This window comes from Halichondria panicea, chromosome 15 (assembly GCF_963675165.1).
Source record: "Halichondria panicea chromosome 15, odHalPani1.1, whole genome shotgun sequence".
Taxonomy (NCBI): domain Eukaryota; kingdom Metazoa; phylum Porifera; class Demospongiae; order Suberitida; family Halichondriidae; genus Halichondria; species Halichondria panicea.
Window position 1 is genome coordinate 1996674 of NC_087391.1, and position 26450 is coordinate 2023123.

Here is a 26450-nt window from a genome sequence, read left to right on the forward strand (position 1 = left end):
GCGGTACAGCTTATAGCCAAATAGTAGAACAAGAGTGTAAGGGAGTACTAGCAAGATAAGTACTAATGTAATCACGACCATTAGTATGATATGCTTAAGTTTGAAGTAAGGAACATTTGCATCTTTTAACCAAACTATGACTGTTTTATTGTTCGGGTATTCAAGTGTTCCGAATGAATAAACTTCGATGACAATCTTCAATATCTTTGTGTAGGACATAAGTAGGAGGGTGGCCAACACTGCAATAGGATTAGAGCCTATCAGCTTAGTTAAGAGTATGGAATATCTACTTGCAACTATGATTAGACTGACCAATGCCCAGACGTAGAGTGGGAATACAAATTGTAGCCATGTGTGTGCATATGCATCCATTCCTCTATAGAAGCAGGTTTGAAAACCGAAATCAAGATTTATCCATGCGATAAATACTGTCAAAATATTGGATGAACTAGGGAAAAACAATTGCCTGTTTGCTTGTATGATATTGGCATAAAGAATAACACTGTTTATCATTCCTGTTGCCACGGTGAGTCGTATGATAGATAGAAAGATAACCAAGACTACTCCAGCAGCACCAAAAGCAGGCAACAATGCTAGATATGAGTTCGAACACATTCCACATGCAACGTCGCCAAGCATAAGGCTGTAGTTAGTGGCACAAGCTCCACAGAGGAATCCAGTTCGGTTTAGATTACATTGAGTATCTGGTTGCTTTAACGTAATGTTTACGTGTTTACTGGTACAGTATTGCACAGGACATCTCTCAAATATTATCAATCCTTGATAGGTTCCATTTTTGTAAAGAGCATTTAGCCAGAATTGGTCGTTGCTTTTTCGTGTAATGTATGCTCCATCATCTGCAATGATACATTCAGCATTAAATGCTTGTAATCGTTCCTCACATATACAGTGATCACCAGACAGACTGAACGCATTCGGACAAGGCCAAAATTCAACTCTTACGACTGCCTGAGCCTGTCCTGTATCCCTGCAAGATCCATTGGGATAAATTACAAGGTTTTCATTATGTTGTGTGGAATACATAGTGTATTCGGTTAGACTGCATTTTGCGTCCAAGTTTTGAGAACTTTGATTTAGTTTTAGCCTGGCAGTGGGGCTAAGCTTAGCAGTTACAGTTGTGCTGGTGATTGTATCTCCTTGTGACAGTGCCAGAAGGGACACAGAAAATGTTTGTCCTCTTTGGGTTTTAACTGGAAATTCTTTAGAACAATTGTATTTTTGATTACTCTGGCAAAAACACAGTATATACGTTTGAGAGGACATTGCTTTCGTGTTTAGAATTTTGTCTCCAACAAGTACTGTGTACAACACGTACGCTATCACGTTATCTACACCAACTATGGTGAAAATTCGACACTTGTCTAATAACCCTCCATACAAAAAGTTTCCATCAGCCTCTGCTGAATCATTATATGAGTTTATAGCATACAAATCACTGTTATTGTTGTACCCTAGCAGATTTAAGAAACAATCTGGGAGAGTTACGGTTTGATCCTCAGTCTCTTCATCCATTAAGAAGGCACACTGGATTGGTGATATGCTATCATAGTGGTATATTGCACCCCCATACTGTGTGGCGTAATTGTGTGATGTAGTTAGAAGGACTTGTCGATTCAAATTTAGTGTGGCTCCGTTCTCAAAATACATAGCTCCTCCGTTTGGTGCAAAATTAAAATTGAATGTAACCTTATTCTCAAATGTAATGTGAGAGTCAGCTACGTATATTGCTCCACCACCAGTTTTTTCAGCTTTATTGTTCTCGAAAAGGCTGATTCCTTTAAATAATATCTCATTCCCAGTATAGCCGTGAATAGCCCCACCATAATATCCAGCTTTGTTATTTATGAAGGAGGTTTCACCACTAAATGACACTCGTGACATATATTCAACACTCATAGCACCACCACTTTCTAGCGCACTATTCTCCTCGAACTTCGTAACACCAGAGAAACATACTGTCGCCTTTTTTGTTGTGATTCCTCCTCCTATATGCCCGCTATTTTTAGTTATTCTTGTGTAGCCACTAAAGTTGAGATGACTATTGAAGACACTAAAGGCAGATGCTGAATTGCCAGAAATGTTCACGTTGTGAAATGTTATATTATCCCCCACAGAGAGCACTGCTCCGCCAACTTCCCCAGCTGTGTTATTGATGAAGTTTAGTGATGACATCACTGAGGTACTAGTTATACTGTTAAGGCTAACAAAAGCACCACCTTGCTGACTCACTGCAGTATTTCCAATAAAATTTATGGTTCCAGCTCCCATTCGCAATGTCGAAAGTCCAATCGCTAATCCTCCTCCAAGAGTTTGTGCGGAATTGTTAACAAAATCAATATTAGATCCATTAAGCGTAGCGGTGCTGTAGGCTATGTAAATTGCTCCACCCTGTTGAGCATGATTGTTGGAAAACAATGCATTGCTTGACAGGATAAATGTTGAATAAAGTACATTTATGGCACCTCCAAATCCATCCTTTCCATTGAAATCAACAAAGTTGTTCCTAAACTGGCTACTTCCAGACAGCTTAATATATCCATGTTGAAAGTGAATTGCACCACCATACATTCCACCATACATTCCACCTGCTGAATTTTCCATGAATTTATGAGTATCTGTATCAAGTTCTCCCAACTTCAACGAACAACCGTCTCCCAAATAAGCACCACCTGCTTGCTTGGCTGTATTATGTGCAAAGTGAAGGTGACAAGAGCTAAATAGTACTGTTGATTTTAGGCTATATATTGCTCCACCATAGATGCCTGCAGAGTTGTTTTCAAACAACGCCTTGCCAGATAGAGTGAAATTAGATGCCAGTAAGTGTAACGATCCCCCAAAGTTTGCATTATTGCTGACAAATAAGCTGTTCCCATTAATTTGTAAGTGTCCACTCTCTGTGTATATTGCACCACCATTATCATTTGCTATATTGTCTGTGAACTCCACTTTGTTACTATAAAGAGAGTTCAAGGGCAATATTTCGTTGTTCAAGTTACCTTTCAAAACCAGTAAACTATTGCTTACATAAATTGCTCCCCCACACTTTCGAGCTTTGTTTCCAGTGAACAAACTACCACTGATTGTGATACGGCTTCTTCGAGCATACATAGCCCCCCCATTGTCACCTTTGTTTTCTTTGAACGAGCAGCTCATAATTGTAATGTTTGAATTGCTAATGTAAATTGCTCGAATTGCAGACGTTCTGATTTGACCTGTAGAAAACACTTGGAAAGAGGAATTTTGAAACGATATTTCTGTACTATCAACTACAATAAATGCAGAAGTGCTCATGCCAGGAGTTTCAACAGAATAAAAAAACATCATATCTTTGAACAGTAAGTTGGATACATTTTGGAGCTGCAACAGCGTTCCTGTCTTGCAAATTATCGTTACTGTAGTAGTACCATTTTCTCTTATGAATTTTATATCGGAAACACTTGTCAAGTTGATTGCATCATGCAAACTATGATTCCCAGACAGAAACAAAAAAATTGCTCCTGTTTTGAAATAAATCTTGCTGTGTTGGTTGTACTGGTCTAAAGTAAGACATGGTTCATTCCCATAGCAGCTTGCATAATTAGATGGTGATGACGAAGCATTCGATGGCTTTACATAGAAGTCTTTGCTCAATGTAGTACTGATAAAGACCAATGTCAGGATTACTATTATGACTAAAAGTTTAGACTCCATTAATTATAATTAATTGTCAGATCTTTATCAGTTGCATATACACAAAGTGACACTATACTACTCTATAGTATAGCATTGCTTTTATAGAATTTAATGCCGGTGGTCATAATCACTTCCTTGAATGTTTATAGTTAATGCAGTATGATATCATGCATGTGCATGTGATTATGTGTACAATAATTATCATGTGTGTATACACTACATGCAGTCCACTACTTTCATCATGTACGTTTGTGCATGCAGATCTGGTTTTCCATGCATCTATATAATTATATTAAATCCGCAAACTTAACTATTAGTTTTGGAGAACTCATGTACGTAGCTCAACTCTACCGAGAGTATTAAAATGGCCGAATCCTCCTTGTCTTTTTATGGAGCTTTGTACTTAAAAACTGGCACTATAATTATGATTAATTCTCTGTCTCCAATAAAAAACAGTCATTTGTTATAGCAGGAGTGCATTCAGGTTGGGTTATTACTTTCAGGCATTGTTTCCATAATAATCTGTTTGCTTTATCCAGTGTATCGGCTTCAACCATAATAGCATATATAACTGTCTCCCTATACAAAAATTATGAACTGTTATTATTTTAGCAATTTACTTTCAATACGACATTGTTTACCAACTTCAGCCGGGTTTGAATAAGTTGGTTTTTGGATGTAAACTAAATATCTGTCCCCTATGAAAAACAGTTATTTGTTTTAAGTTAAATAGCGCTTTACTTTCAGTTACCAACTTCCAGCCGGGTTTGAATAATCTCACTGTTAGTTTTTCAAGTTGGATATGAACTCATGTACGTAGCTGAATATCTTCTCAACTTGAATTATTCGTCCCAATTATTTGTTTTAGTTACCGTATAGCAGGTATATTTCAAGGGTATAAATTTTCGCGGATGTGCCTTTAGAAAGATTTTCGCGGATTTAATTTTCGTGGAATAGCGCCTTTTTTGCAGCATGCATGCATGAAATATTAAATTCGCGGTTATAAATGTTCGCGATTCATGCCTAATCCGCGAAAACTAAAAAATACTAGCGGTATGATATTGATAGTATCAGTTTTCAAAGTATGGCCCGCGAGACTATATAGTTCTCTCACTAGCCTCGTACCCAGTTGTCTCTATAATAACGCTAGGTCGCCAAGTTGTTCGCCCATCCGATATAAAGGTGAAAACTCGACTTGGGAACAAGGCTAACACGCACTAGCACTCAGGGCTTCCAAAACAACTAAATACAGGAAATACTCAAATTAAGTACTTTGACTTTTAGTAAAAAAATCCCTCACAAATCTCTCGCTCTCAGTGTAGCGGTTTACATTCCTTGTCGTTTTACTCTACGTACCTAGTGGAGTCTTGCAATTAATGATGTGGCTGATCACTATAATGCTGATAATATCATTTATTATATATAATTCAGGCATTGAAAAGGAAATCGTTCAGCCTCTGCCGTACAAAACATACAGAATTCGAGTGTCAGCCTCTGTATAATAATACTATTACCATCATTAAATGAATTATCACTGCCATCATAATTAAATTATTAAAATGATGGATAAACCCGGTGTATTAACATAGACAATAATAGTGCATGTACGTATATATAGCATTGTTGCATGTGAACCTGTATGTAAAGTCATCGTAACTGGCTACATTACACAAGTGCAGCATCAGTACCAAAACAATGTTAGCGAAAACACAAAAATAGTGTATACGTAGATCTACAATGTGTTTTTCACAGTGCACTGCAAATTAATATCACTGCATCCCTCCGATTACAGGAGTTGGCACACAGATACTGCTGCTTGGTACTCAGTACCAATGGTAGGCTGGGAAGCAGTCAATCTTCTGATTCCAATGACAATGTATAGTTGTACCAATGAACTAAAGGCCCAATTATGGTAACCATTTCAAAGGCGGCCTGAAAACGAGGCTAAAACTAATTACATTAAAGGTCAAAGTACTTTGGGGTATGTATCAGCCCCACCCACAGCCCCGGCAAGACAATTGGAAGCTACGGTGCAGTGGAAGTACGTACGTGACCTCTATTAGCCTACAGCTACATTACAAGTTACAGGTCTACGTGCAAGCCATTCAGCCAGCGTATATGATGGGCAACACACTGGCTCAGACTGTTCAATTTCTGAGGGACCCAAATCTGGTTAGAACATTTCAAGAGTTCTGTGGTGTCCAGGAAGTGCTGATGGAAAACACACTCTATGCAATTCCAGAGAGTGAAACAGACTCAGAAAATGATGAAATTGGCCCTTCAAATTCAAGGGAAGAATCAAAATCCTCTCGAAAAGATCAAAGTTACAGGTCAAGTGGTGACAATGTACGATTTAGACAAGGCCACAGTCGTGAATCCAGTGGTGATGTTCCACAATTCAAGCGGGGCCACAGTCGCGAATCTAGTGGTGATGGTCCACAATTCAAGCGAGGCCACAGTCGCGAATCCAGTAATGATAGCAACATTGCTCAATGGCTGAGACGAAAAACAAAATACCGTCACCGTATCAAATCTTCTCCCTCTGCATCTCCCACTCACAGCCGAACCTCCTCATTGGATTCTGAAATAGACCCCACCTTACTCGAACCGTTACAAGTCGAAGTTATTGTCGAAAGTTATCCATTCCTTGACCTCTATTTCAGACTAGCCACCGAGTGTGGACATGAACCATTCTATATCACTTTTATCCCATTTATCTTCTGGAATATTGATGGTTTCCTGGCCTATAAAGCCATTGTGCTGTGGAGTATTTCTATGTATGTGGGACAGGCGTGTAAGCAGCTTTTCCAATGGAAACGACCAGCGAACCCTCCTTCTTTCAGACTGCAACAAGATCCGAATCTAGAGACTGAATATGGCTTTCCATCGACGCATGCAACTGTATCAACCGTTATGCCATTCTATTTTTTCTATGGAACCTATGGACGGTATGAGGTAAGAGTTGTGGGTGTGATCTCGTGGGTATACATGTCCATGTGATTATGTAATGTGTACTGTGATAATTATGACTGCGTCTGTCAGTGAGTGGGTGTTAATGTTGCTAAGTACAACACAATTTATGATTTTGCTCTCTTTGCAGTATCCTTTTTGGTTTGGACTTCTATTGGCTTGTATATGGACATCATCAGTTAGTTTCAGTCGTATCTATCTAGGAGTGCATTCAATAATGGTAAGTCCTGTTCCAATTTATGTACATGTAATACTCAACAATAGGTTTCCTTCACATTTTATTCCGAGGAAATATATAAATGGCATTTGACATTACTTTATCCTTTGTGCAGAGGGTTATATCCTTTGTTGATTTTGTATGGTAAATTTTTTGAAGTATGTACGTACGGGCATGTACTATAAATATCCCTTTTTATACCTTGGTTGCGTATGCGCAGCAAGGTATATGGTAGTGTGTTTGTGTAGACTGCTACAGCAGCTCAAAGATCAATGATCAATGAAGTGCAAGTAAGAGTTTCTTCAATTATTGTGACATTTTCTTGGATAGCAATTTATAGATTCGCAAAATAATGCTTCGTTCTCGAGTTATAGCTACTTGGAATGCCATTGTAGCCTTTTCAGAACAGTACGTAACAAAACTTTCCCATGGAGTATTGCTACTCTGCTTAGTAGTTAGCTCTGCACTAGAACGCTAGCTATTGATAGCTGCAAGAAAGAGCTGCAAAGCTGCACTTTAATAGCAGTTTCATACAAAAGTCATCATTTAATTTTGAATTTTTGGCTTCATTTAGCAACGAACATGGTCTATCATTTCCCACTTTTTTGTAAATTTAATAGCTAGATCTAGTAGCTGTAGTTGCTTCATATTTGGTGCCTCCACCGAGGCATCAGCACCCGTGGTGCTTTCATTTGAACTGTTCAACTGCACCAAATAATTGACTCATACATACCTACGTATGCACACACATAGGACATTATTGGTGGTATCTTCGTCGCCATAGTCATCCTTCTCATAACATTACCAAATATGGACTCCATTGACCAACTTTTGAGACACTCTGACTACTACATAATCTACGTGGCTATCTTTGGGGTGATATTCCTAGTCTACATTTACCCAGTGAACCCAGATAATTGGTCACCAGACAGAGGAGATACAGCCGCCATTATAGCTTCCAGTGCTGGTATTGTGGTGGGTTACTGGTATCAGGGAGCTTTCCCTGGTGATCTACTCCCAGGGCCGTTTGTGACTGAGCTGCCTTCGATTCATGTTATCAGTTTATCTTTTGTTCGGTTTGTAGTCGGAGTTCTTATTCTCTTGCCGACACGTTTTGTGATGAAACTGATCTGTTTCAAGCTGCTGCCAGTCTTGATGCCTACTCATGGGGTAAAGGAAGTGATACATAGACCCCTAGTTGAGCTGCCTTACAAGATCGTTACTTATGGTGTTATTGGATTCAATGCAACTTGCCTTGTTCCTATCGTTTTTGATATTTGTGGAATATCAAGAGGTTGATCACTACTCCAATGGACTTATATCTAGTTTGTAATAATTTTCTCAGTGCTGAAGCTTATTCTTTATAGATACATGCAGGTGTACAGTATTCTATAACAATTCTGATCATTGACAAGTAGAATATTCGTTAAAAGCCCTATATAGCAGGCTAGTCTAGCACAGTTAATTGAAACACCTCATAACAGGCCAAATAATATCGGGGGGTAGAGACTCGCTGGCCAGTCCCACATGTGGCAGCTAGTTAGTACATACATGTACATTATAGTGGAAGACTGAAGGAAGTCATTTCAGTTGAGTTTGGCCCTAGAAGTTATGTGGTCAATTATGGCTTCATTATGTGGTTGACAACTGACAAGTATGCCAAGGACTCGGAGGAGGTCCAACAGGCGCGGTGCAGCTTAAGCTCAGAGGAGGTCCGACTTGCGTGCACGAATCACTACAAGTTCAATGCATTGCAGTATGGACGTTATCACGTGACCGCAATACCATCAAAGCACTGAACTTGTAGTTATTCATGCACGCATGTCGGACCTCCTCTGAGCTTAAGCAATTAGCCTCAGCTGATTACAATAACCTACAACGTAGGCGAATAATTATTGCTCAATCAAAAACTAATTGCTAGATCTGCACCGCGCCTTTCGACTGTTGTACCTCCTCTGCCAAGGACTTAGACCAGGGACTTACATGGTTACTTTTACAGTGTGTAGCTGATTGGAGCTTAATATCACCTTTAACAATGGTATATGAAAACACAAACTCCGTGGGGGGGAATAGGGTTGGCTGGAGCCGCTCAAACCAAAACGACGTAAACAGAAGGTCGGTGTTGGTTATTTTATAGTTGATATGGACCATATCAACTGATATGTATATTAAATGGTTGATATGTAATTTGAGTGATCTTTAAGAATGCAACATGGCCAGTAAGATGACGTTGGGCACTTTTTGAGTTCACGGTTGCCTCCAAGTATCAATTAAGGTGTGTGCAAAATACCTACTTTGTTCAGAATGTATGCTTGCATTGTTGTGTCAAGCACATTGCCAGATATATTGACTGACAGGAAACACTGAAGCCATTGACTTACACTACATACACAACAGTAAGATGCTATAAGAGAGTCCAAGATGTTGCTAACCTTGCTGAGACTCACCCTCCTTGCTTGTGTAGCAGCCTCCACTGATATCCACTTTGGGTTTGTGGCTACTGACAACTCTACAGCGACAGAGCTGATCACTCCACTGGAGATTGCACTGGAGCTCATCAATAACAGCTCAAGTATCCTACCTGGCTATCAACTGAATTATGTGCTTTGGTTATCAGAGGTAAATTGTGACTGTCATTGTACTTTGATACACATAGATCTAGCTAAAAGGTTTGGGTCTGCGTCTAATATAAAATTACAATTATATCACTCAAGCTAGCTAATTAAAGGTTGTCATATATAATTATTTGCAGTAGCTCCCAGGAGTGCTTGATCTATTGTACGTTGTCAACTGTATGTTCATAATACTGATACTTTGTTAGCCGACTGTAATATTTAAGCTATAAGAATAGCACATATTTTTAAGATCAAACTAAACTTGTGTGTAAAACAATAGTAGTGCGTGCGTGCGTGCGTGCGTGCGTGCGATGTTCGTAGTACTATATGTTAAGGTATTAAGTAAGCACATAACAGTTTCATGATTTTGAAGTTGTTTGGACAAGCGTAAAAAATACACTGATACAGTGTGACCGCACCACTTCCCTCAACCGGTTCCTGGATGTTGTACTGGAGCAGTGCAATGGATCCTCCGGGGGACCAACCATTCTGGGTGTGCTGGGATGTGGATGCACTGAGGCTGACCTCCCAGTGGCCGAAATTGTTCATCGCTGGAATATGCCTCAGGTAACCTAATGAGAGATCTGTGAATCTTGTCATTCGTTTTCTGATCAACACTATTATGACACGTACATTATTTTTGGATGTGTTTTATAATTAATTTGTACACCAACTCATATTATCCCAATAATTTATGGTGTGATGGTTTATATAACACCACCAAATTGAAATTGAGATTTGTCACCTAAAATCTTCACTGAATCTTCACTGAAAACAGACCATTGTTTACACGTAACACACAATCATTCAAGTACTTCCTCTGTAGATATCATATGCCGGAGAGTCATCAGTGATGAAGGGAAGAAGGCGATTCCCTAATTATTTCCTGCTCCATTCATTGGAGAGCACAGGGAGGGCACTCCAGGCTCTATTGTCTGAGTTTAGATGGACAAGGCTGGCCGTTGTTACTGACAATTCCACAAGATTTCTCGAGGTGTAATAATATACATCCAGATTCCTTTGCCATTAGCTACTTTGGACATTAGCCAAGTTTCTATTTTTAGCACTCCTGGATACTTACTTGTGTTTGTTCCTATACAGGTTGGACGTTCTATCTACTCAATTCTAGCATATCAGAATATCACTCAAAACCACACAATTTTGGGCCCTGGCAACAGTGAGGAGTCTTTGGCAAGTGAATGTTGACCATCATGTATCGTGACTATTTAGTAGGTTTCTATTTACAGGATTTGCTGAGTGGTGACTACAGAATATTCTTCCTGAACACATACCGTGAGACAGCCAGAGATATTGTCTGTTACGTAAGCACTTGCATTATACCCTACACACACACGTCATATTTATATATAGGCCATTGAGCAAAATTTGGAGTTTCCACGCTACGTCTGGATTATCAATGGTTGGTATGGCAACGATTGGTGGGTCACCATGGGAACGACAAGATGCAGCAATGACGCTATTGCACAGTTTTTACAAGACTCTAGAGTACTTATTCTACGGCCATACTCGACATCTGAGATTAGTAACGACCTAATAGTTGGAGGAACTGTGAGTTATTTAGGAATATCAAGTGAATTAGAATCTGTATAGTCAGTGGATGAATTGTTAAAACAATCAAATATTATCTCAGACAAGAGCGGAGTATTACACGCTGTACAGGGATACTCAACGATCTGGTGGTACTCGATTCATTCCAGAACACTCTCTAATCTACGACTCTGTGTGGACTCTTGCTCTGGCCCTTAATAGTACTCTGGTCAATCAGAATCCAGCGAGCAACTCCTGTGCTAGTGGCCTTCCCCTTGAGAACTTTACCTACAGCAGTGCCAGCTTAGGGAGAGAGTTGAGAGATGCTGTCAGCAGGACTAACTTCAAAGGAGCCTCAGTAAGTTGTGTTGTGTGTGAAAATGTGAGTGTACGTAAAGTGATCACTGTTTGCCTGTTGAATCATTCAGGGCGATGTCATGTTTAATGAGAATGGCATCAGGAGGCACAGCTATACGCTTGTGGATCAGTACAGAAATGGTATGAGTATAATGTTAAAAACCTAAGCTTATTATCAATTTCTCTCGTAATGTCGAAGGTGCCGGTATGACTGTTGAGATTGGGAGAGTTGACCTCCGTGTGTCTTCAGGAGTGTTTAATTTCATGTATGCTGCAAATGAAGACTCGACTGCAGTGTATCCAGGTCAGTACCTACCTGCAGCAGTACAGTCTTGAAACCACTGTTACTACATGTATATATCTTGTACGTGTTAATTGTTCACATCGTTGGGTTCTTGTTTGCAGAAGTTACTCCAATGGACGGTACTCCAGTGAAAATCGTAACCACGTTTGAGCTCTGGCCTGTTGGACTTTACTACACGCTGGCAGTCATAGGTCTTATCTTCACTTTCATTTGCTTCCTCTTCAATATTATATTCCGAAAGAGAAAGTAACTGCAGTATCAACATAATTAACTGTCCTTTTAAATGACATTCTTTGCACACAGGATCGTTCGCCTGACAAGTCCCAATCTAAACTATTTCATCTTACTGGGGGCTCTCCTCGTGTATGGTACCATCTTTGTCTATTTAATCCGTACAACAAATCCTCAAATCTTCAAAATCAGATGTTATGTAAGCGTAAACTAAGCAGCATGCAACTTCAGTTAGGAATGTTTAATTTGTTCTATATACCCTTGCAGGTGCTACCTTGGACTGTAACGCTGGGCTTTATGCTTGGATTTGGTGTCGTGATTGCCAAGCTGTACCGAGTGATACACATCTTCAAGAACCCCTCCCCTAATAGGACAGTAAGGACCTCCCCCCCCCCCCCCACACACACACACACTGATACAATTATTGCCCTCCAGCTGTAACTGCTCAACAGTTGCAAAAGCTAACAGCTTCTGTAGGTTCCTAGCCACATTCTCTTGGACTTTGATTCGGTTTTTTTCTCGAGTTATGGCTTGTTTTACTTACAGTGAAGGCTGTTGCCGTCTCTTCAGAATCTTTCATAGCATCATCTGTTTGCACAACTTTCTATTCAACATGAGTTAGCCATGTACTAAAAAGTGCTAGCTGCTTGTTAGCCACAAGAGCCAAAAAACAGCTTCAAAGCTAGCTGTACACTGCCAAAATCAGCAGCCATTGTGAACCTTTGCAGATCCATTCCTTTTTGTAACAGAAAATGCAAAATACGTGTAGATCTACATGCTTCTATCCTTGAAGGTCATTCATCAAGCCACCATAGACTTAATTCTGTCTTCATTAAGCTCCTCTTCTATAACACTCTTGATTAATGTATGCAATTCAATTGTTCATTGTCAGCGTTTATAACACTCCAATACTTTTTGAGCAAAGCAAGACATGCCAATAGGCATTGTCACAACGCAGCTTGAAACATTCATTGTATCAGTACGTGCCTCTGCATGCATGGTGGAGTGGAGTTTCAAACACTATTTCCTTGCAGTCTATGAAGGACTGGAAACTTATGATTATCGTCTCCCTCTTTGTGTGCTACGGGCTTCTAATTCTCCTTCTAAGACTGGTGGTACCTCAATTTAGGGTGGAACCCTTCCTTGCGATAAACAGGGAGAGGCCAAATGGATTAAATGTATGTTAGTATTATATATATATACTTGTATAGCTCCCTCATTTTGCTTAAGGCATTAATTTGTAAACCTAGAAACTAGCTTTCATTAGGGCACAAGTTTTGCTTTCGACTCGATTACTATTTATTAAAGGACAACCCGTCTGCAACTCTCTATAAATCCTTCCCCTACCCTGTATTATAGATGTAACATACCGTATAGCGCGAAATTTTCGAGGGGCTTAATTTTCGCGGATTTCGTGGGTTAGAATTCTACACGAAAATTAAGTCCACAAAAAGTGTTCTTTAATTAGAATTACCTGCTATCATGCAAAGATTTAAAGGCGTGGCTTCCGGTAAGCAGCCATTCCGCGAACATTGTGCAACGAAATGGTTTTTAGAGGCCAATCCACGAAATATAAGTGCCTCGAAAATTTCGCGCTATACGGTATACTGCATGTCAACCAGTACTCCCCCTACCCCATGCAGAAGCTGGGCATTGTGGAGACCTACTGCTCCTGGCGATGCCTTGGTGGAAATCCAGTTGCCTATTATTATCAAATCATCTACTACGTCTGCCTACTGGTAGTCTTCGCACTCGCTCTAGTGTTTGCCTTACAGACTCGGAAAGTCAAAATTGAAGTGTTGAATGACTCAAAGTGGATTGCAGCCATCGTCTATTTTTCAGTGCCTATAACAATCGTGTTTTTTGTTGTGTCTTTTGTTCTCGGGTCATGGCCTCATCTGAGTGGGTCAATCTACTGTATTGGCTTGTTTTCCCTGAGCACAATGTTCCTGGGATTTGTATTTGTACCAAAAGTAAGATTCTTTACATATTTGAAACTATAAGTCTTTGTCCAACCTACGTAACCCCTAAACTATCATGTGCACTAGCAGGAGTGCATGAATGCACTCCTGGCACTAGCTATAACGTACAGTGTTCCCACACCATTAGCCTACATGTATAATTGCCTGTTAAATTCATTGTCCTTCCTCCAAACCGAATGCATTTTTTATTACATGCAGATGGTTGCATTTGCTAAGGACCCCAAAGGAGAGAACGTATTTTCTAAGAGCAAGACCATCAGTGCTCACTCGACTAATGGTACCTATGGTATCGATGGGAGGCAACCCACCTGCGTTACCACCATGGACAACCCACTCAAAGGGAACGAAAGCACAGATACTGAAGTACTGTGAACACAGAGGTGAACGTTACTGGGAGAATATACCCTAATCATGTTGTCTCTTTTGTATAGTTACTATTCTCATTTTTATAGCCTTGATGTGTAATCATAACCCTCATTTCCAGCTGCAGTATGACAATTAAGTTAATACTGAAACCTACCACATAACACAATCCTTTAAAGCTGCTCTGACCTACCACTCTAACTGAAACATAAGTCGCAAAAGTATAATCTGCATTGAATTAGTGACTCCCACCCAACGTAATTACAAGAGGTAAACATCTGCTAGCTTACTAGTAAAGGTTTCCCTAATGCTAATGCTAGTGAAAGCGATGAACTCTTGTGGTATGGTATGAGTTTTCTCTGTGTCCTCCACCCTCAGGCACACACCTGTGATCTCACCTGAGCAAGGGGAGGGAGGAGTCAGTACACTCCGTACTGGCTATTAGCACTATAGTGGGTCAGAGATAGTGGGTATTGTATAATGATACAGAGCCGAGGGAGGAGGTCAATCAACAGCATACCAGTCAACGGCAATATAGTAGGTATTCACTATTGTATTAATTAATACAGAGCAAGGAGAGGGTCACTAGTGGGTGATACAGAGGAGGCCGGTGGGGGGGCAGGGGCAGTATACAGCAGTATCCGTGTACAAACACACCGGTACTCTAGGATTAAAGTGTACAAACACACCTGGTACTGCAAACATAAAACTGGAACAGGGTCATTTATGGTAAAAGTGTCAAAACGGTTGAACTCAAAAACTCCAAAAAATCATTCGACTTTTCCAAAATGGAGTCCTCTTGCAAGTACCCGTTGCAGTTATCTTCAGTGTCTGAGGAATATGCAGCCCAGTATGAGGAAAGTTTAAAGAACCCAGAACAGTTCTGGGGTCACCTGGCCCGTACCCGACTGCGCTGGATCAAAGAGTTTGACCAGGTCATGGACTGTGATATGAACAAAGGCAGCTTCAAGTGGTTTCAAGGAGGTGTCATCAATGTCTCAGGTGAACTTGTATTAGAAAATACCTAAATGAAGGCACAGCAGTATTTTGCAGAATGGCTAGGCTAGGCGGCTGCGGGTATTAAAGGTTGTCGTATTCTGATTACGTGTGTAGGTGTTGATCTGTGCTGATAGTAACATTTGCATATTAGAAAATTGTTTGGATCGCCATGCTGAGAGGAACCCAGACAAGGCGGCCTTGATTTGGGAGAAGGACGAGCCAGGAGAGCAGGAGGTGGTCTCTTACAGGTAATCAAATCACACGTTGTCGCCACCAGTAGATAAAAATGTGCCAAACTTAATGCTCTTTCCAGTTTATGTATATGGTAGCTTGGTAGCTGTCAATCAGTTGCAGGATACCTTTCGAGTTACATTTGCATTTAATATCTCAGAAGGGTTATCGATAGTGGGTCACACACATTGTGACTGCAAATACGATATTATTAATTATACTCCCTTGTTCAGTGTATTTCTCTTCACCCCGCCATGCAGCACTCTACTGGACATGACGTGCCAGGTTGCCAATGTCCTCAAGAAGGATGGGGTCAAGAAGGGAGACCGAGTGGCCATCTACATGCCTGTATCACCACTGTTAGTCGCCGCCATGTTGGCTTGTGCTAGAATTGGAGCTATTCATAGGTAAGAACGACTTAATATGCCTTTAACCACATCAAATTTAAACTAATGAGTAATGTATGCAACACCAGTATATACACACTTTAGGATCCCTTGAGTATAATAAATATGCCTCCCCTTTCTCCATACCACCATACCAATTATCATTTTCTATCAACCCATCCATCATTCCACTTTATTGATTCTGGCTTCTCACTGCAGCATTGTGTTCGGAGGGTTTAGTGCTGAGTCTCTGGGAAGCAGGATCATTGATGGTAAAAGAATAACTTGAGAGAATATTATTTAGTCTTAACCGCTGGAGTCTATTTCAGAACGGCAAAAATCCCCCTGTAGCCCTTAAATAAGCTCTGTTACAATTACACAATGTATTAAGGCCCAAAATCTGTCTCTGCACTCTACTACATACTGTAAGACTGACACTCCGGTGTGCCTACACGTGAGATTGAATGTGTCCCCTATAGGTTCTTGCAGTGTGGTGTTCACGGCGGACCAGGGTGTGAGAGGTGGCAAGGTGATTCCCCTCAAGCAGACAGTGGACGAGGCTCTCAAGGGCTGTGACTGTGTCCGTAGAGTGTTTGTGGCCAGGAGGACTGGAGCTAAAGTGCCCTTCACTGAAGGCAGGGATGTGTGGCTGGACGAAGTGAGGGACAATGTATTTTGCATATCCTATAGCAACCTTCAATAAATGTAGCTGTGCTGCACTATGAAGGCAAAAAACCACCGGCATGGCATCCCTTCTGCTAGAAATTTATGCGTGATACTAACTGCGTCATTTAATTGAGGTTCACTAGAATAGATAATCAGAGTATTAAAATTGGCCAAACCCGTTATTTATGCTTGCTCTAGTACTACGGTATTTGAATTCCAGTGTGTAAACCCACAACCCCTACAAAGCCCAGAGTCCCTTGTAACACATACTCCCCTCCTCCTCAGGCCATGTCCCAGGAATCAACGGTGTGTCCCCCAGAGCCTCTAGACAGTGAGGACATTCTGTTTATGCTCTACACGTCCGGCAGCACTGGAAAGCCTAAGGGCATTGTTCACACTCAAGCCGGATACCTCCTCTACGCCTCCATGACACAGCAGGTGAATAAGTGTACAGTGTACGCTCATGTGTGTTAATTAGTACGTATAATTAATTATACATTCACAAAAAGTGATAAATCTTTTGTAATCATTCATTAGCACAAGATTGTGGTTCGCTTTAGCTTTACTCTGTGTCTGAATCCAGACACTGTATGTACATTGGTTTCCATTTTTCACCGAATGATTTAACTTATAATATTGGGTGTACCATTAATTGTAATTCCTGCAGTATGCGTTCGACTTCCGGTCTGAGAGTGATGTGTTTGCATGTGTGGCTGACATAGGTTGGATCACTGGCCACTCCTACGTTGTCTACGGTCCACTGTGTAACGGAGGCACCACGGTACTATTTGAGAGTCACCCCATCTACCCCAACCCAGGTCAGCCATCAGTGTTGTGTTTGTTTTAAGAATATAGAGAGCCTGTGAATGGGAGGACACTGTTGTGTTGCTTACGGTAGACATCTTACCTTGTTACAAGAATTTCCCTTTTTGAAGTACCCTAAAACTATCAAGCAACAAGTTAGCACTTGTACATGAACCGTTCTCCTTTATTTTTTGGGGTGTTCTTTGTTTGTTAGATCTTATTGAGAACCCATACCTCTGTAGAAATGTGTGTCTTTGATCTCCCCTCTTCCCCTGCCCCAGGGCGCTACTGGGAGATGGTCGAACGACTCAAGATCACACACTTCTACACAGCACCCACTGCCATCAGACTGCTCATCAAGTACGGAGACGACTGGGTGACAAAGTACAACAGATCCACACTTAGAATCCTTGGATGTGGTAAGGAGACACTGGTTTTTCTCTGGTACTGTACACTTGTCTCCCTCTCCACAATCAGTCTGTACTACATACTGGGTGCATATGTATGTATCAGGCAATCAGCTAGAATCGCTACAGCCTCTAACAAATTGACCTTGAAGAGACCGATATGTTTCTCTGTCCCATTGCTAGCTATACTGTACGATGATTGTGCATGGCTGAAAGTATGTACTCATGTTGATTTCATAATACAGTGTACTTACAGTGGTCAATGCTATCGGTATGCTCTGATTACGTTGCATGTATGTCCTATCGTACAGTTGGTGAGCCGCTGAACAGGGAGGCGTGGCTGTGGTACAACAATGTGGTGGGCAGGGAGAAGTGCACTGTGGTCGACACCTACTGGCAGACAGGTGAGGAGGAGAAGGCTTGGTGTACTCTTATCACGAGCTAAACAATTGGTTAAGAACCACTCCTCGTAATGTGTGTAGAAAGGCAATCGGCTGCTTTCGTTATGCCTTTTCGGAACGTACATGTATTGTGTGCAACTCAGTGCTACATGTAGCTGGTTTTTATCAGCACTGCACACAATGTTGAAAATGTCGAGCAAAACTATAACAATACATGTAGTACATGTACAAGATAAGCAGTCCGTTGCATTGCTACCACCCTGCAGAAACTGGAGGGATCACCATCACCCCCCGTCCTGGTCCTGACAATTCCCCACCCAAACCAGGCTTTCCCACACGACCATTCTGGGGCATGGAGCCAGCTCTGCTCAGTCTAGAGGTAGGAGAGGGTTGATGTATAATATGATCTAACCTACCCGTTCATGCTTCTTAGGCTACATGTGGGTGTCATTGTGGCTTTAGTATTGTACATGCATACTGTAGATTATAGGCTAGTTTGAGTAAATAGTATGTGTTCCTGCTTTAACGTTGAGTTTCAAAGGACATAATTTAGCTCAGAATTGTGGCACGTATCGACCTTACAGCATGTATCATTCAAGTAGCACTCTGCTACACTGTATATGCACTCCACTCCATTGATGTGTTCATTCTCATTCCGTTCCAGAATGAAGTCCAGCACGGTCCCGATGTGTCGGGTCACCTGTGCTTCAAGAGACCATGGCCAGGCATAGCTCGCACCATCTGGGGCAGCCACGAGGCTTATCTCCGCATCTACTTTGAGCCGCACCCAGGTAATCAATCTCACTTCACAATATTTACCATTTACCATTACTACAATTAACTGATAACTTGAGTTTGAATTGCCCTCTTCCATAATTCTTCAGCGCTATGACCTAGTGTGTTTAGATTAAAGTTCTTTGACGGACCACAAGCATTTGAAGACACTTCGTTTTTTGTCCTCAGGTTACTACTTCACTGGTGACGGTGCACTGAGAGATAAGGAGAACGATTACCGGATAACAGGACGTGTGGACGACATGCTCAACAGCAAGGGGCATCGACTGGGCACTGCAGAGCTGGAGTGTGCCATGGTAAGGCGTGTGGCCAGAACGTGGTTGGTAGGCTTAATAGTACTCTATTTTAATTACCTGATGAGATTTTCAGTGATCACTTTTTGCAACCAATGTTCCTTGAGCCATGCACCAAGCTAGAAGTACGTGTGGACTTCTTCAATTTTACTTGTAGTACATTTTTTCCTTGGTTGTTCCCCTAACATTCATTGTTAAATACTATGCGCCGGCCGGCCCACACTAGGTATAGGGTTAGGTTACTTTTTTAGCACCAATCTCTTTATTAAATGTTCCTTCTTGTGCAGAATCATGAGCCACAGGTAGCAGAAACAGCTGTTGTTGGGTACCCTCATGAAATATTTGGAGAAGGTAGGAGATTTGTTGTATTGTTCATGCATGTATGTGTGTGCTGTTTAGGCGTTCTTACGTATATGTTGCCAAGTTACACATGCATGCAATAAATATGCCATGCAGTCATGTATTTACAAATAGGCTATCTGCTATCGAACTGGTCTCTTTGTACAGCATACGTACATGTACACAGTTGTACATAATTATGAGATTGTATTGTTTTTTTTGCAGGTATAATGGCGTTTGTTATTCTCAAATCTGACGTGGAGATAAAGGACAAAGACATTGTGGGCTCACTCAAAGAACTAGTCAAGAAAAAAATTGCAGCCTTTGCAATACCTACAGCTTTCTTAGTAAGCTAGCACAACTATTTTAATATAATAATTATGCCTCGGTGCGCCTGCGCAAGCAAGGTATACGGTAGTGTGTCTGTGTGTAGACTGCTAAAGCTGCTCAAGGATCAATGAAGTGCAAGTAAGAGTTTCTATATATAGGCTTCTAGTTATGTTTTCTTGGATTTTAATTCATGGATTTGCAAAATAATGCTTCGTTCTCGAGTTATGCATTAGTTTTGCTTACTTAGAATGCCATTGCAGCCTTTTCGGAAGAGCACGTAGCCAAACTTGTTTACTGAGTGTTGCTACTCTACTTAGTAGTTAACTCTGCACTGAACGCTAGCTATTGGTAGCTGCAAGAGTGAGAAGTGAGCTGCAAGGCTCTACTGATGGCTAATTTTAGACTTGAACTTTGGCATCAATCGTTTTTAACAACAATCATGGTCGATCATTACCCACTCTTTGAGTTTGCATGCACCAAGCAAATAAAAAAAATTTCATCATGTGTATAAAATTAACGCATAAGCTATTAGTAGCTTTATTATGTAATGTAGCTTTGGCATCTCCACCGAGGCATCAGCACCTGCGGTGCTTTCATTATCATAGGTACTTTTCATTGTATATAAAAATTATGAAGAAGTACATGACTGTACTAGCTTGTATAAATATGCATACAGCTCAGAATTGTGACGTAGAACCAACCTCATGCGCAATAATAATTTTCTGATGGCTCTACAATACAAAAGTTCCGCCACACGAAAACAACCTGCTATACAGTTATAGAATATAATTTTTCCATGCTGCTATGCACACAGGTTGTACCCGGTCTTCCCAAAACTCGCTCTGGTAAAATAATGCGACGAGTGCTGAGAAAGATCGCAGCTGATAAAGCTTCTGAATTAGGAGACGTCTCTACCCTTGCCGACCCGTCTATTGTCAAGCAGATTGTCGAGATCTACAAGACCAAACTGATCGAGACATAAACGGAGAAACTGCCCACCTACATGTACATGTACCATTTATAATAAACTTGCCTCCATACTCCTTTAGTAGTAACTACATGACCATTTTAGAGTATAATTAGCTAGCTATAGCTTGAGTTTTTACTTTTGACATTCTTTTATTAGAAACATGAGATTATTGATTTTAACATTATTATTATTATACACATTCTGTGAGAATAAATACACAACATTGGCAGTGTAACAAGTAATAAGTGCTCTGGGAGGCAACAAATTTGTCAGTTTTCATTAATATTAGTCCACATCTGCTTGATCATCCTTCTTTGCGTCTCCCCCTCCTGCTGCTAGTGCCCCCTGCATGCAGTGAGTGAGTGAGGATCGTTTATTCGTCCCACAACGACATGCATGTTAATTCTTGTTAATTGTTAATTGTATGTGTATATACAAAACAACCCCTCAAAGGCTACCTCTTGTACATGCAATTATAACGACAAAATTTTATTCTCCAAAAAGATGGTCGTCCATTTATATAAAGAGATGAGTTTCACTGTATATAATCTACCATACAATCAAATGCAGTTGGCCAATGTAAAAAAACAAGACTATATTTAAACAATGAGTAATAACATTTACCACTCTGAAGGTAAGACTACACTAAAGCTGCGTTAGGCTTATACAAGCTCACCTCAGATTGAAGTGTGGCGTAGGCTCGCACCAGAAGGCTAAAGAGAGGAGCCGGCATGGTCTGCTGCAGAGTGCTTAGGGTGGTTCGCGGGTTGCCAGAGAAGTGAACAAAGTTTATGAAATGACCAATGGCTTCTTCAATGTTCCCTGCAGTGAAATGAAATAATTTAAACACAGTAATAGGGGAAACAGAGATATTGAATACGAGGATTCCATTTGTCATACCCTACGAAACTGACAATTAAATGCCAACAGAACAGAAGGTAATACGCTAGCAACCTCTGCACCTGCGTAAGGATGTTACCTTCCGTTAGTTTTTGGTTTCCCTTCATCATCTCGGACATGAGAAACTCCTCCCTCACTTTGGGGTCACGGAGGTCGACTGCACCAGACTTTTTGGCTGTTTTTCTCCCTACAAAAACACAACATGGTGGTTGGATTACATAATACTGATTGTTAAGTGCGATTTATCGTAATTATTTACTTGCAAGAACTTTCTTCTTATAGTCAGGATCACTCCTTCTTTTCCGATCAAAGTACACACAGTAACCCACGAATAGAGATCCCACTAGCCCAACGGTACACAGTGTATAGAACCTTGCACTCATAGCTTGCCTGCACTGTACTGTACTGCTTGATGAGGATGTAGACGACTTCTTTGAGACCCAGACCAAAAGTAGTCCATGTGACAGGCTAGGTTACGGAAGTTTACGGGAATAAGTATAACTCTAGTGTGCTCTATTTGGAATTTAAATGATTTCTCAGTGAGAAGGAAGACATCTAACTACACAGTCGATACACATGACACAGGCTTAATGAGTGTCACAGGAGATGAGCTGGGACCTAATATAAGCACAGAAGGTGCTCCCAAGTGTGAAGCCAAGGATGGCAGTGTCAGCAGCAGTACAGAGAGCGAGGAAGATGACCAAGAGAGCAGCTCATACGCCTTGGGATACATGCCTCTGTCACAAGATCCAGACTTAGATGAGAATGATGATGATAGTTGTGTAGAGACTGTAACCTGCCTAGACATCACGGAGAGCCCTATTAAGGCTGACAGTGACACTATTATTGGGCCAAGTAGACACGCAAAGCCTGCAGAAGACCACACCCACTCACCGATATCTTTATTGGAAGACAGTAAGAATATTACCATAATTATATACTCCTTTATATCATCATAATGCCGCTTTCTCTGTATTAAATAAATGCCACTACATTTGGCAGTGCATGTAAAACGAATGGAGCTGGGCCTATAATTGCGAAATGTCCGAGGGTACGTAATTAGAAGGTAGAATATTGTTTGTAATTTATGTACAGTGTCTATTCTGAAAGCCTAATTAGACTGGCACTATGATTAGAGTGGCGCCTTTATTAGACTTGTTACACTACTAGCTGTGCTACGTAGTGCGTATCAGCCCCATAGGAACCTCCATAAAACAGACACCATTAGGGAACAGCCTTTTGGCCGTTATAGAGAGGTGGTCTTCCTTGGGAGGTTTCAATTGCCAGCTATGTATGCTCTATGAGTCATTTCTTGCTGCAAATGAATCTTGGAGCTTAGCTAACTGCTTCTTTAGCTCGTACAAGCTTTGAAAAGGCTGTAGGGACAAGCTACAGCTAGGTTTCACGATTGTGCAAAATAAGGCTATTTCAGCAATAATTTTCTGCTAATTCTGGGTGTGGCTATTCGTTCTGGGAGGTTATTTTCCATTGCTAAAGCCTAGAAAGCTGCTTGTTATACGGAGTAGAGAGGTGGTCGCTCCTGAGAGGTTGCTTTACATTGAAGTCATTGTAGTTTCAATCTGGACCTGAGTTCTTGGCCGTTGTATAGAGGTGGTCGTTAATGGAGGTTCCACTGTATGTCCATAATAATTACCGTATAGCGGGTAATTTTTCGTGGGGTAAAATATTCGTTATTTTCGTGGGCAAGCTGACCTCCACGAAATTTTAACGTAGGCGTGGCTTACCGAAACGTAGGAATGCAGTGCAGGCAACAAGACTAAACGAAATTTTTACTCACGAAAACCACCGTTTCTCGAGTTGAACGAATTTTTTACCCCACAAAACTTACCCGCTATACAGTAATCTCACAATGATTTCTACCGTAGGCTACCTGTGCGTGTACATGTATAGATTAATGATATTAATAAAATTAATAATCCTGACCAATGTTACCCATCTCTCCTTGTAGACCAAGTAGATCAGATCAAGGCCGCCATGTCTGGGTTCTCACTGCCCTCGTCAGCCATTCCAGACTGGGCTAAGCACGTCCCTGAGAATGTATGGAAGTCAAAACTCATCGACGGAATAAGAACAAAAGACGATGATAAATAGATCTATCTGATTTTTTTACTGTCACTCAATTAAGTTATGCACAACCACTGTAACTATATGCATAGATTGCTGTTCTATCATAATTATACCGGGGTATGTAATAAAATTGTCCTCATGATTGAGCTCGAGCTCCACCCTTTTCCATAATAGAAGCCTTGCATAGCTTTGTTAATTAATAGCCAGCTGAAACCATAGCTAGCTGATAGATACTTATAATCTAGTATAACTTAACTATGGCTGAAATGTCATCGGAGTTGTCAGAAGAGTCAAAGTTAAGATGCAAATCTACCTTATATGAAAGAAGAACAAGCAGTGATTCTCTCTCAAGGGCAATCACTGGATCAACCTCAGTCCGCAAAAGAAGATGCACCTACAATTTCCGAATGTTGAAAAGAAAAGGGGTAATACTTGTTCTGGTATGGAACTTTCTGGTATTTAGCTATCAAGCTCTTGTTCTTGGGACACTGGTTAAATTAATTCCTGGTATTGAAAAATTCCCCTGGAGAATTGTTGCAGCTAATATGGTTTTGCAGAGTGCCGTGCCTTTTTTAATCTATCCCATTGCTGGCTGGATTGCTGATGCTAAGATCGGCAGGTATAAAGTGATTCGTGGAAGTCTATGGCTGATTTGGATTGGAGCATTGCTATTCCTTGGAGTTAAAATTGTATCCTATTCCATAAGATATGTTATTCCAATTTCAAACGCTCAACGTATTGGCGAATCCCCTGCACTTGTGTTACTTTTTACGTTAATTTATGTCCTCAATGCGATTGGAATTGCAGGATTTCAAGCTAATTTTATTCCGTTTGGGGTTGACCAAATGGAAGATGGCTCTTCTGAGCAGTACAGTGCGTTCATTCATTGGTATTATTGGACAAGAAATAGTAGTATTGGCTTGATAGTAACACTGCTGATTCAGTCGTCAAAAGGATATTGTGAAAAGAAGGAGATGGAGAATTCGTATGAAAATGAGCCGATTAATCGTTATGACTTGATTATTCTCTTGCTTCAAGTTGGATGTGTTACACTTGCTGTATGCCTTGATTTGGTATTCTCCAATCAAGTCCTCAACAAAGATCCCAAAGTACACAATCCTTTGAAAAAAGTGTGGACGGTCTCAAAATTTATTATCCAGAATGATACCTTCGTCGGATACAGGAAAGCAATAACCTATTCATATGACAGCCCAGTGCAACGTTCAGACTTTGCCAAGAGAATGTATGGTGGTCCGTTTGACAGTGATCATGTGGAAGATGTGAAGACTTTCTGGAAGATGTTGGTGTTCATTTTCTCCCTTGGTTTAGGTGGAGTCTTTCTGAATGATGCTGTAAGTTATAATTAGTCGAGTACATGTGCACGAAAAATTTCAATTCTTTTTTACCTAGGTTTATCAAAGTATTAAGCTCTTTGTGGATCACTTGGAATTGCCTGCAAGTGCCTATCACTCCCTATTAGAATGTTCGATACGACACTCAATTTCCGTACTTGTCTACCCAACAGTATTCACTCTGTTCATTCCATTTTATGAGATCGTTATACACCCGATTTTTAGTAAGTATGTTCCCCGAATGATGGTGAGGATGACAGCTGGAATTATTTGTATGCTCCTATCGGCTATTGGAATGTTAGTCATTGATGTAGTTGGCCACGCCCATGTTACTAACAACCAAACGTGCATGATGTTTCACACACACTCTGAGCCTCATGCAGCAACGCACCTCCATATATCCATGATCTATGTTGTTCCTCTCACCGTTTTAATGGCCTTAGGAGAGATGCTAACGTTCATATCAGGTGAGTTCTGATCGATAGCTAATTCAAATTCTTTGCAGGGTAGGATCCAATATAGATGTCATGGGGAGCATAACTCAGACACTCCTATGTTACTGTAGCTTTACACTTGCCCTTGAACAGTCTTTATATTCACCTATGCATAATTATGTGCATGTATGCATGTATTTGCCAGTGATGGGAACCTGATATAATTATGCATATCCCACATAGCTCTCGAGTTCATCCTTGCTCAGTCTCCATTTGGAATGCGAGGACTCTTGATTGGTATGTTCTATGCCATGAATGGTGTTTTTGACCTCCTGGCTGGGCTGGTTCTACTCACTGTCTCTCTTTCCTTCAAGAGTAACCCATTTACATTACGAGGAGGTTTGTTTAGTAGTAGATTTAGTACAAAAGGTAGTACCATGCATAAGCCAACTGACAGTTACAATCATTTAATTGTTTTAGGTATGAGCTGTGGATCGTGGTACTATGCAACAACAGTTGTCCTAGGACTATTAGGCGTTGTGATCTTTTTCCTAGGTGCAATTTGGTACAAGAAAAGACAGAGAGGTGGTCACAGGACTCTTATCAATCACCAGACTATTATTGAATCTTATTATGAAGCTTCATCTGAACAACAATATTAGTTTGCTTATGGCTGCTCTAGCATTGTTCATTGTTCGTAATTTTGTGTACAGTGTGTATAATAGCTATTGTGTGAGGTGCACTTATTGTTCATGATTGTCAATACAAAATGGGA

General features: G+C 40.8%; 5 protein-coding genes across 6 annotated transcripts; 4 read left to right on the top strand and 1 right to left on the bottom strand.

Moving 5' to 3' along the window:
* The first annotated feature begins 5685 nt into the window (after positions 1-5685).
* LOC135348835 (sphingosine-1-phosphate phosphatase 2-like) lies at positions 5686-8294 on the top strand. Its single transcript, XM_064547192.1, has 3 exons — positions 5686-6648; positions 6794-6883; positions 7634-8294. Exons 1-3 carry the CDS (start codon positions 5812-5814, stop codon positions 8177-8179), a joined length of 1473 nt encoding a protein of 490 aa, XP_064403262.1. The 5' UTR covers positions 5686-5811; the 3' UTR covers positions 8180-8294.
* Positions 8295-8696: 402 nt separating this feature from the next.
* Positions 8697-14415, top strand: LOC135348789 (gamma-aminobutyric acid type B receptor subunit 2-like). The gene is made up of 16 exons (XM_064547129.1): positions 8697-9155; positions 9278-9499; positions 9904-10062; positions 10322-10489; positions 10597-10686; positions 10743-10817; positions 10867-11064; positions 11147-11401; positions 11472-11541; positions 11600-11704; positions 11806-11950; positions 12008-12134; positions 12203-12310; positions 12970-13113; positions 13579-13908; positions 14116-14415. The coding sequence occupies exons 2-16, from the start codon at positions 9302-9304 to the stop codon at positions 14287-14289; spliced, it is 2346 nt and encodes a 781-aa protein (XP_064403199.1). The 5' UTR covers positions 8697-9155; positions 9278-9301; the 3' UTR covers positions 14290-14415.
* A 589-nt stretch (positions 14416-15004) lies between these two features.
* On the top strand, positions 15005-21100 carry LOC135348805 (acetyl-coenzyme A synthetase 2-like, mitochondrial). The gene is made up of 15 exons (XM_064547158.1): positions 15005-15282; positions 15431-15527; positions 15771-15917; positions 16116-16168; positions 16376-16554; positions 16848-17000; positions 17230-17380; positions 17648-17785; positions 18085-18177; positions 18441-18553; positions 18839-18965; positions 19138-19265; positions 19550-19613; positions 19827-19948; positions 20746-21100. Exons 1-15 carry the CDS (start codon positions 15069-15071, stop codon positions 20911-20913), a joined length of 1947 nt encoding a protein of 648 aa, XP_064403228.1. The 5' UTR covers positions 15005-15068; the 3' UTR covers positions 20914-21100.
* Positions 21068-22287, bottom strand: LOC135348941 (mitochondrial import receptor subunit TOM20 homolog B-like). The gene is made up of 4 exons (XM_064547358.1): positions 22061-22287; positions 21881-21988; positions 21578-21723; positions 21068-21246 (listed from the first exon to the last, which is right to left on the bottom strand). Exons 1-4 carry the CDS (start codon positions 22182-22184, stop codon positions 21187-21189), a joined length of 438 nt encoding a protein of 145 aa, XP_064403428.1. The 5' UTR covers positions 22185-22287; the 3' UTR covers positions 21068-21186.
* Positions 22288-22312: 25 nt separating this feature from the next.
* LOC135348813 (male-enhanced antigen 1-like) lies at positions 22313-26430 on the top strand. Of its 2 annotated transcripts, XM_064547167.1 has the most exons (5): positions 22313-22716; positions 23771-25241; positions 25300-25708; positions 25919-26074; positions 26156-26430. In XM_064547167.1, the coding sequence occupies exons 2-5, from the start codon at positions 24147-24149 to the stop codon at positions 26335-26337; spliced, it is 1842 nt and encodes a 613-aa protein (XP_064403237.1). In that variant the 5' UTR covers positions 22313-22716; positions 23771-24146; the 3' UTR covers positions 26338-26430. The 2 variants fall into 2 exon arrangements, with proteins under 2 accessions (XP_064403237.1, XP_064403238.1); XM_064547168.1 differs by lacking the exons at positions 25300-25708; positions 25919-26074; positions 26156-26430 and having other exon boundaries at positions 23771-23966.
* The last annotated feature ends 20 nt before the right edge of the window (positions 26431-26450 follow it).